The 10,942-nt window shown below is 37.4% G+C and overlaps 1 protein-coding gene across 1 annotated transcript in view; it reads right to left on the bottom strand.

The window, feature by feature from the left end:
* Window positions 1-4,671: 4,671 nt before the first annotated feature.
* Window positions 4,672-10,942, bottom strand: part of Atg3 (autophagy related 3) — a 28,155-nt gene continuing 21,884 nt past the window's right edge. Inside the window, exons 8-11 of the mRNA XM_032900240.1 lie at window positions 9,405-9,595; window positions 8,575-8,702; window positions 6,308-6,376; window positions 4,672-4,922 (exon numbers count right to left, since the gene is read on the bottom strand). Of these exons, the coding sequence (XP_032756131.1) occupies window positions 4,841-4,922; window positions 6,308-6,376; window positions 8,575-8,702; window positions 9,405-9,595 (470 nt within the window). The 3' untranslated portion in view covers window positions 4,672-4,840. The remainder of the gene's footprint in view (window positions 4,923-6,307; window positions 6,377-8,574; window positions 8,703-9,404; window positions 9,596-10,942) is intronic.

Genomic DNA, 10,942 nt, shown 5'->3' with positions numbered 1-10,942 from the left:
GATGCCCTTCAACAGAGGAATGGATACAGAAAATGTGGTACATCTACACAATGGAATATTACTCAGCTATCAAAAACAATGACTTTATGAAATTCGTAGGCAAATGGTTGGAACTGGAAAATATCATCCTGAGTGAGCTAACCCAATCACAGAAAGACATACATGGTATGTACTCATTGATAAGTGGCTATTAGCCCAAATGCTTGAGTTACCCTAGATGCCTAGAACAAATGAAACTCAAGACAGATGATCAAAATGTGAGTGCAGATCGCTCATGAGAGACACAGCCAGAATACAGCAAATACAGAGGCGTATGCCAGCAGGAAACCACTGAACTGAGAACGGGACCCCTGTTGAAGGAATCAGAGAAAGAACTGGAAGAGCTTGAAGGAGCTCGTGACCCCATATGTACAGCAATGCCAACCAACCAGAGCTTCCAGGGACTAAGCCACTACCCAAAGACTATACATGGACGGACCCTGGACTCTGACCTCGTGAGGGTTGCAATGAATATCCTAGTAAGAGCACCAGTGGAAGGGGGAAGCCCTGGGTCCTGCTAAGACTGAACCCCTAGTGAACTAGACTGTTGGGGAGAGGGCAGCAGGGGGAGGGTTGGAGGGGGAACACCCATAAGGAAGGGGAGGGGGAGGGGATGTTTGTTCGAAACCGGAAAGGAATAACATTCAAATGTATATAAGAAATACCAAGTTAATAATAAAAAAAAAATTATGTGTGTGGGAAGGGTGGGGATGTATGTGAGAGGAGTACAACAGAGCCCATGGAGCTAGAGTCACAGGCAGTTGTAACAGAGCCACCCAGTGGTAGTAGAAGGAACCAAACTTGGGTTCACTGCAAAACCAACAAGCATTTTTTGTTTTCAATTGGGTATGTTTTATTTACCTTTCAAGTGTTATTCTCTTTCCCAGTTTCCTGGCCATAAGCCTCCATCCCATGACCCCCCCTTCTTTTATAAGGGTGTTCCCCCCTCTGCAACCACCCATGCTGATATTCCCCTACACTGGGGGGTCCAGCCTTGGCAGGACCAAGGACTTCTCCTCCCACTGGTGCCCAATAAGGCCATCCTCTGCTACATATGCAGCTGGACCCATGGGTAGTCTTTGGGTAGTGGTTTAGTCCTTGGGAGCTCTGGTTGGTTGGTATTGTTGTTCTTTAGGGTTGCAAGTCCCTTTGGCCCCATCAAACCTTTCTCTAAGTCCTCCAATGGGGACCCCATTCTCAGTTCAATGGTTTGCTGCTAGCATTTGCCTCTGCATTTGTCATGCTCTGGCACAGCCTATCAGGAGACATCTACATCAGACTACTGTCAGCATGCACTTCTTGGCTTCATCAATATTGTCTAGTTTGGGTGGCTGTATATATATGGGCTGGATCCCCAGGAGAGGCAGTCTCTGCTCCAAACTTTGTCTCCAGTAGGATTCATCCCAAGGATGCAGGGATGGTTCAATATATATGGAAATCCATCAACGTAATCCACTATGTAAACAAACTCAAAGAAAAAAAAACCCACATGATCATCTCATTAGATGCTGAGAAAGCACTTGACAAAATTTAACACCCGTTCATGTTAAAAGTTGGAAAGGAATTCAAGGCATATACCTAAACATAGTAAAAGCAATATACAGCAAACCAGTAGCCAACATCAAACTAAGGAGAGAAACTTGAAGCAATCCCACTAAAATCATGATGGATGATCATTTTGATATGTTCTTGAATTTGGTTTGAGAGAATTTTATTTGCATCAATATTCATAAGGGAAATTGGTCTTAAGTTCTTTCTTTGTTGGGTCTTTGTGTGGTTTAGGTATAAGCATAACTGTGGCTTCTTAGAAGGAATTGGGAAGTGTTCCTTCTGTTTCTATTTTGTGGAATAGTATGGACTGGTATGAGGTCTTCTATGAAGGTCTGATAGAATTCTGTACTAAACCCATCTGGCCCTAAGCTTTTTTATTTATTTATTTATTTTTTGGTTGGAAGATTTTTAATAACTGCTTATTCTAAAATCAAATGTGAAAGCAAAGAATCTAGAACTGGCAAAACCAATTGTTTAAAATAAAAGGTTGGAAGGCTCGCACTATCCAATTACAAGATTACAGTAAATCAGGCAGTATGGGTAAAGCCAAAACATGAACATATCATTAAATGTTCATAGGAATACTGATTTCAGGCAAGAGCCCTGGAAGACTGCTGCTGAATTACTGGACAAAACTGATTATTTGTGGTAACTCAAAGTTAGTTCCCCCAAAGTCTACTAGCTGTAGTGGTGCTTTTAACACCGCATCATTTAAAGCTTTCTCCAGAAGCAAAGACTGGATCTTCTCCCTGATGACCCATAACCTCTGAAATGTTATAAAAGCTCAGACTCACTTCTAATAATGCACAACACTCAGAGTTAAAAGAACCTACCTGACAAAGCACAAAGGGCAGGCACACTACTACGTGGTATCTTCTCAAATCCCTATTGTGGTTCTCTTCAAAACTCCTTCAGACTACTCACTGCAAACACCAAACAAAACAACTGAGGGTGCTGACAAAATGTCTACCATTAAGCTCTGAAGGTTGTCAAAGAAACAAAGTGTGTGTGTGTGTGTGTGTGTGTGTGTGTGTGTGTGTGTGTGTGTGTGTGTACACATAGCGATTTCTAAAGTAAACAGGACCAGCTACTTACCTAAAACAGAAAGAATGAACTGAAGGTATCTTTCTCATGAGAACTGACTTAACTGGGAGAAAAGAGGCCAGTAACATCTAATATTACACATGCCTTACGAAGAGAATGTTAAAATAAAAGCATTAAAACAAAAATACTCTAGTAAAATCAGTTTGGAAAATTAAGGAAGACTTACTTTGCAGAGAATAGAGCAATGTGTATGAGTGATAAATACCATGATGAAACCTGTTTTTTATGTTAACTTTTAAAAAGGTTCAAAGAAAAAGGAGACTGGCCTACAGGTTGGACGAAAAGATGGTTGTCCACCATATTTAAGTTTTGATTGTATTACCATAACAAGTATCATATTATGCCCATTAAGTCATTGTCTTCATCATGGCCTTTTCTTAATAAGATTTGAATGGCAATTTAAAGAGAAAATCAAAGGCATTAAAGGGAAGATTTCATTTTTCTTTATAGTTGAGCAATAGCCATTGTGAAATGCACATTTCTCATCCATGAGTAACATCCATTGTGTATCTGTACATCTCTCATGCATTCATCAGCTGGACTTGATAGACTCCATTTTCTAGGTAGTATGAATAGAGCAGCAATGAATATGGATGAGCAAGTTATCTCTGGTGCGGGATGTAAAATCCTTTGATTTCTAACTGAATTTGATGTCTGACACACTAACCTGATTAAAAACCCACGACTGGAGAAAGATCACAGGCCTTGGGGGTGCAAGGTAACTTACTGACAGTGTTTCACTAAATAGTTAAGCAGTCAAGCCTCCTAATTAATATTTATGTTTATACCCATATCCATAGACAGATGCTGCTTTCAACCTTGGTCAAAGAAACTTCTTACATTGGGCAGCAGTTAATAAGAGACTGAATGCTCAGCTGTATGAGTCATCTATACCAACGTCCCCCAGCCAAGGTTCAAGAAACATCATGGAAGAATGGAAGAAAAGAACATTAAAACCTGGAAGAGCTGTGAAGTGCTATCTTTTAGACATGACATGGCTGGTGCCCCAGAACATCACCTTGTAATTTCTATGTTTGCTTACACAAAACTGGCACAAGGTCAAGTCAGTGGAAACTTGAGAGGCTAGGGAAGGGCTGTTATGGCCTCACTCCTTTCAGCAGAACTGCTCAGTTACTGGCTGGTGAGGGAGGGTCACTTTCTTATGGCCAATTAGCAGTTTGCCCATGCCCCAGAAGTTGGCCTACATCTATTCAAATATGGCATGTACTAACTGGACTCAGGGTTATTAGTAATAAAGATGGCAGTGAAGACACAAAGGGTCCTGGAGGAAGGGTGGGGGACTAAAGGGAGGTATGGAGCGGAGGTCAAATCACAATACATGGCATGTGTGCGTAGCACTTTCGAAAGCTTTTAAAGTTAGAGGGGATATTCTTAGATAATGTAAACAAAATGGAAGACAAGACAAGACACTACACTTAACACAAACTAAGATGGAGACTGAGTGGCAATGCAGGGATTTAAGGCAAAGGTTAAAAACAAACCAAAAAACAAAACCAAAGATCTGGATTCTTCTCCACAGCTTAGAGTATGTTGTGTCAGAAAAATCTGCTTTTTAAACATCCAAGCCCAGATTTATAAACTGACACAATACAACTAAAGATTCCCCTTCAAATCCCACTATTCTACTGGCAGTTATGTTAAGAAAATTATCTCGATAGCCTTAATTAGAAAGTAATCTGGATGATGCCAATAAATCAGGAAACAAGTAATGTTTCTTGGCATACAGTTAACACTTCAGAAACAGGAACTACAAGCACAGAGCAGGTGTGGGACAAGGCAGGGAACGGAGTAGGGAGGAAAGGAAGGGACACGGCCTAGCATGGAATACTTTCTAGAGCTAGTTCTGACACTGGTAGATGTTCAACAGCATCCTGACTCTGCAATCATCCTCTGACAGGGGAAGTCCTACTATAACCTTCTGATAGGAAATGAAAACATTTCTTCACACACATTTTATTAAACAAATAAGGCTGGTAGCAGAACAGTTTTTATTTAATGCATAAACATATCAGTCCCATTATTAGAGAAATTATTCTTATTGGTAAATATGGTCAATGGTCACATCTATGTATTAATTCTTTAAAAATCAGAAGCAGTAATTAGGATAGACTCTATATCCTCTCCACTACATTGTGAAGTGTCTTGTGTAGTCATATTCTATTGTTGGAATGACAGCTTGAACAAATTTCAAAAAAATTAAAAGATACCTGAATGTCTTTAGCTAAGGAAAATAAGATTTGTAAATAGTATTGTTCTAAGTCCATAATTATCAGTTTTATTAATTTATAAAAATACGATAAAATCTTATATTGAATCTATTAAGTCGCCTAGACAAGCAAATCTTTATCTGCTTAAGAGAGGTACTCTACAACTGACTGGCTATCTGCTCCAATATTTGAATTTGAAATTTCTTAATGAGAAGTTCATATATGTTGAATTACTACAATATTTATAAGGCAATGCTGTCTTTAATGCATTCAAATACGTATAAAACTCATTCGTTTACTTTGCTCCTTTACTGCTTACAAATTTTCTAGAATTTATATGAAGTTAAAATGAAACAAATATGCAAACACTGTAGCAAATGAAAAACAGATCAGATGCAAACACTTCATAAGGAATTCTGAATTCATAAGGAGGCATATAACAAACCATAGAATGGGCTGTACTGTACCATTTCCATTTCATAAATGGTGGAACTTTCTTTTACTGTATCTAGAAACATTGCAAGCTTACTTAGCTTTCAATAGGAAAACTATTATGAGTCACCTATAGTATTCCGAGCTGCTCCAGCCTTCAGCATAGAGGCAAATGTGAAAGTTAATGTACATCAACATTCCAGAAATAAATCTTATTGGACTGAAAAAACTTGGTTGTTTCCGTTATAAATCAACCCAAAGTTCCCCTGCAGAACATGTTTTATTAACAATTCTCAGGTTATCATACATTTAAGGTATGAGTAACCCCCCTCTCTCTCAATGAATGGTATTAACCACCAAATTCAACACAAACCTATGTCCAAATTAATTCAGTTTACTTGCCATGTCATCACTCACTGTGAGTACTCTGAAGAACGCATCTTGCATAGATGTGACAAACTGCTTGGACATTAATACTCATTTGTGCTTCCTGTCCACCCAGAGACTGAGCAAAAAAGCCAAAAGATTATTTTTCCACAGGAGAAAAGTTTACATTTGTTCTTTACTTTTAATTAACCTGTTTAACTTGAATTCCTTGCTTCAGGGAGGGCTAAGGTTGATACAACCTTAATTTTACCATCACCTGATGAGAACACATTGTGCTAACATTACCTCTTTAACAAGGTAGAGTTCACTGGCACATGAGCGCACGCATAAACACACACACACACACACAAATGGAGTATAACCGATGAGTGTGTGGTATGTGGCCTACTTTTCATAGTATATAACACATCCCAGAGAAATTAAATTTTCACAAGAACTTCTATACATGAGGAGCTAAAATAAACTACAGGTTGCTATGAAAGTTACACTAAATTTCCAAAATGAACAACAACAACAAAAACATTTGTAGGAGCCATTTTCCCTGACACATATACACGTAAGGATACATATGAACACCAAGCTCTCCCCCGCCTTCTGCAACGGTCTCAATAATTTTCTTCATCACTTCAGCATGCCTGAAAGCAAACAACAAATCTTATTAGCATGGAGCAATTTGAGCAAAATTTTGTATTTATACAAAATTTTAAAAAAGCCTTCTGTAATTCCTCAAGTTAATTTTTAATATAATTAAACTATAAAATGCTCTGTAAATTGCTGAGCCCTGAAAACACTTTCATTTGAAGAGATTTCTAAAAGTTATAATCATCACCACAGACTCAATAGCATCAGCTAGCTTTCTGATAACAGAGGCAGAAAACCCAAGGGAAAACCCTGCCAAATGGTAAATGTGAAGCCAGGGCTGTTTGCGCTGGAAACATAATTAACAGGGTATGCAAATACAAAACAGAAAGGAAAAAGCTATGAGACCCTCCATAATCTTATAATTTTACATGTTTTTGTTACAGTGTGTGTGTGTGTGTGTGTGTGTGTGTGTGTGTGTGTGTGTGTGTGTGTAGGTATATGCACACCATGAACTGTGAAGTCATTGGACAATTTTCAGGACTTCATTCTCTCCTTCCCTAGTGGATTCCAGCGTCATGAAGTAAGAGCTTTTACCAATAAGCCATTGTGCCAGCCCTTAAACGTTTAAATATTTATTTAGCTTAGGAAAAATCGATAGCTGAAAGCTCAATAAAAGCTAAGAATCAGAGCCAAGTTTATATTTCCCCTCTGCATTAAATGAGTATTATTTATTTGGTTCTACTTAAAAGAAGACTCTGGGTTTACATGAAGACAGTACTATCGCAAGGTTCTGTCCTATGCACAGACATATACATAATAAGTCAAGTCTCTCCTACAGTGCAAATTGAGTGGCATCAACTACAGGGGGGAAAAGCAATATACAAAACAAACAGCTCTTCATACATTACCTAGTTGCTACAACGCTATTTCAGTTCTTATACACAGTCCTTTACACAGAGGAAGATCCTCAGAAAACTTGCAGTCCAAGGCAGTCCTAAAAATGTCCACATTTCTTCTATAGGGCCTCAAATTTTTATATCTTATCTCATTCTATTTCATATAATAATCATTTGTTTTATTAAAATGTTTAATGTAATTATCAGATACTAATCCCTTCTTCTCAATAGAGTAAACTTATGCCACAGATACATATTCCACTCAATCAGAACCTATTAAAATTTGAAACTGATAAAACAGATTGACTCTCAAAAAATGATCAGCTTTAGATAAAATTAACAGCAGGCCATACTATAGGCTGTTCTCACTACAGAGAAGGGGAAGGCAGAGTAAATCTACCTATATGCACTTAGCCCAAATCTTGTGCATGGTGCATATAAATGGGGAACAGGAGAAGAAACAAGAAGTAACAATGAAATCCTAATGAATTGCTTTACAGCAATATTAAAATTCTTGGCATAAATAAGCTGAAAAGTGGAAGCCAGCTTTCTCTTGGGTAAAAAGTTCAGCAAATAAAAAGGTTGCATAAAAGAAAAGGACACCAACAGTTTTTAGCTTTGGTACACACTGTGCAACCCAAGATGGGCTAGAATTTGCAATCCTGCCTCAGCCTCCAAGTAAGAATGTTGCGATTAGAAGGGTAACCCACCATGCTCACCTAAACAAATTTTTTTTTGAAAAATTCTCATCAAAATTTTCAATAGATTATCATCATTCTCAGTATATCATGAATATTACTTGTTATAAATTACTAATCCAAAGAAACAAGCAGCATATTGCTTTTCTATAAAGAACATTTGAGACAAATCATGTACCTTGGTTCACCTTGACTATACTTGGACTCAGGAAAACACACTGACAGAGAATGCCAAAGCTCGCAATCAGTGCCTTGGGAAGGCTAAAGAAAGACTTCCTAAAGCAAGACCTACACTCCACATTCACGTAAAGAGGCACTCGCAACACTATACCCCATGGCTAAAGGATGAGTGCTGAGTTTACAACAAGCTGCCTAAGCTACTGATAAAATGAGAATGATCAAGAGATCTAATCTATAACTAAACACAGAAACCAAAACAAAATTCTTAGTACTACATTTAAAATAAATCAGTAACACCGCCCTTTCTCTTGGATATTTAACTAAGCAAAAGAACATTTCTAAAGATGAAAGAGAGTTTTGCCAATAAAATAAAATTTTGTTACTAATGTTTACACGTCCCCAAATAATGAACTAATGAAGTTGACACACATGAACAAAACACACATTCTCTTTCCCCATACACGTATACACCCAGACCTGCATGGGTGAACTGAACACATAGGAGGTGGTGGGAGGTGAGGATGGTTTTCAATGGTCACTGTTTTCTTCACATGATCTTGACTGATGTCTTCATACATGTGCTCAACTGTTAAAGGCTGCCGTTGCTGAAAGCATAAAAAACCAAGCATGTGAAACAACTATTGAAGCTTGTAGTCTACACCTACTTATAAATATCAACTGTCTACTATCACTTGTAATTTACAATTTCAAATTATTCACAATGACCAGGTTGTTTGAGAAAGGATTCTGAACACTCGGGCTATGTAACAGGAGCCATCGTTAATGTTGAAAAGATGCCACTAATAGATAAAAGTTTATAGATGCCGAACATTTTTAAATTTTAAGAATTTATCCCTTACGCCCATTTCATTTTTTGTTTCCTTATAACAAGTCATAAAATGGCACAAGTTAAATGAGTTGATCTTACTTCAATTATTCTCTAATCCAATATTAGAATAAAAATTTGTAAGGGAATATAATGACATAATTGGTTTGTAAATGCTTACATACTCCACAGATGTATCCTGACAAAATAAAAGGAATTATGCAAAGTTCGACATCTTGAATTTTGAAGCAATAAACTTAAAAAGACTCAGGAGTCAGTATATAACACATTATTTTTATTTAATACTTAGCACTGTCACACTGAATAGTTTATTCTAATTGTGAATCAAGATTAATAATCTTAAAACTGTAAAAAATTACTACATAAATTTAAAAGACCATATATACTCATGGATCAAATAAAGAAATTGAATTAAATGCACCAATTTAAAGTATTTACTTTCTCTTTCTTTCTACTGTACCTCATCATAGCCAAACAGCCAGAGCCGTGGCGTCTGGTAGTATTTGTCGTAAGTGATGTACAGGTCATAGGTTCTTGTTTGCAGAATGGCGTCTTCACCCCCAGCGTCAGCTTTAGCTTTACAAGCTTCCACTATTCTTCTGGTGTCTAGGGTAGCCTCATCTGTTTCCAACAATCCACTCTCTTCATATTCTTATATAAAAAAGAAAAAGAAAAGTTCACTGAGTTGAACGTAATGTTTCAAGACTTTAATCTTTTTAGTTTGATATATTACCAGCAAAGTAGCATGGTCTCTTTTCTTCTTGATATGTAATGAACAGTTGTTCTCACCATAGAACTTACAACCTCGGTATAAGATTTTTTTATTCTTATCAAATCATGGGCTTTCACCTTCCCACTTAAAGTACTTTCCAGATTCTCTCAGACATACCCAAGCGTCATGAAGGACCCTTTGAGACCATTGTTAAGTAGAATAAGCCTATGGAGCACAAGCACTGTGACACCATGACAATGGCCATGATATAACTGAGATGCTTACAAATGGGCACCACATAGCATGCAGCACAGATATGCTGGACAAAGGGATGACTTGTGTATCATGGATGAAAGACACTGCATAGCATAAAATGTCACCGTTTTACTCAGAAACATGCAATTCAAAACTTAAAACTGTCACTTTTCTGGAATTTCACATTTAATATTTTCAAGACAGTAGATGGCAAGTATTAAGGCCTCTGAAGTTGTGTTATAAGGTAACAACCACAGCTGGCCACCTACAATGTGTTCTTTAAAGTTAAAAGTGGCTTCTGTCTCAGTAGTCCCAGGCCTATATTACTAGTTTCCACCTTTGTGGACTCAGAGGCCACTAATAAAGCAATGTAACTTATTCCTGCACACTGAAACACTCTGAAACACTTTCCTTGACTTTCACATTATATTTTATTGCCTTTCTCCTAACTTTCCTGATGCTGCTGTTTCCTCGGTATTTTCTACTCTGCTTCTTTTATTGCACTTTCTTTTTTATTGTACTTTTAATACTTTAGCAACAGATATAGGAAAGATTTCAGGCCTGCGACTTTGTCTTCTCTAACATGCTGCCATTAAAAACAAACTCATCAGATTCAGTGATTTTTTTTCCCAAAAAATCATTAGGGTTAGGGTTAGGGTTAGGGTTAGGGTGTATAACATGGACCCAGACTTGATTTTGCAACAACACTGGATGACGAATGGGAATACAAATCATATATCTAAAAGTGACCTGACTCCTTTCCTCTCAGTCATTGGCATTTCTCCAGACATTCAGATCACATTTGTCTACCCTGCCTTTCACACTTCACATCTAACCCAGCATCATATTGCTTTTGTCCTACCCTTAAAATATTTTCACAGTTCTGTTTCTCACTGCTATCAATATTATCATCCTAGCCCAAGCTACTATTATTCTGTATTTTTTTTATTTAGTCTATGTTATAAAAAAGAGTTCCCTATTTTCTTTTTCCTCTCACTATAATTCAATTCTTGGTTGTCAACTTGATTAAA

Source organism: Rattus rattus, chromosome 4 (assembly GCF_011064425.1).
Source record: "Rattus rattus isolate New Zealand chromosome 4, Rrattus_CSIRO_v1, whole genome shotgun sequence".
In the NCBI taxonomy this organism is placed as follows: domain Eukaryota; kingdom Metazoa; phylum Chordata; class Mammalia; order Rodentia; family Muridae; genus Rattus; species Rattus rattus.
This window is presented reverse-complemented; position numbering and strand designations above follow the sequence as displayed.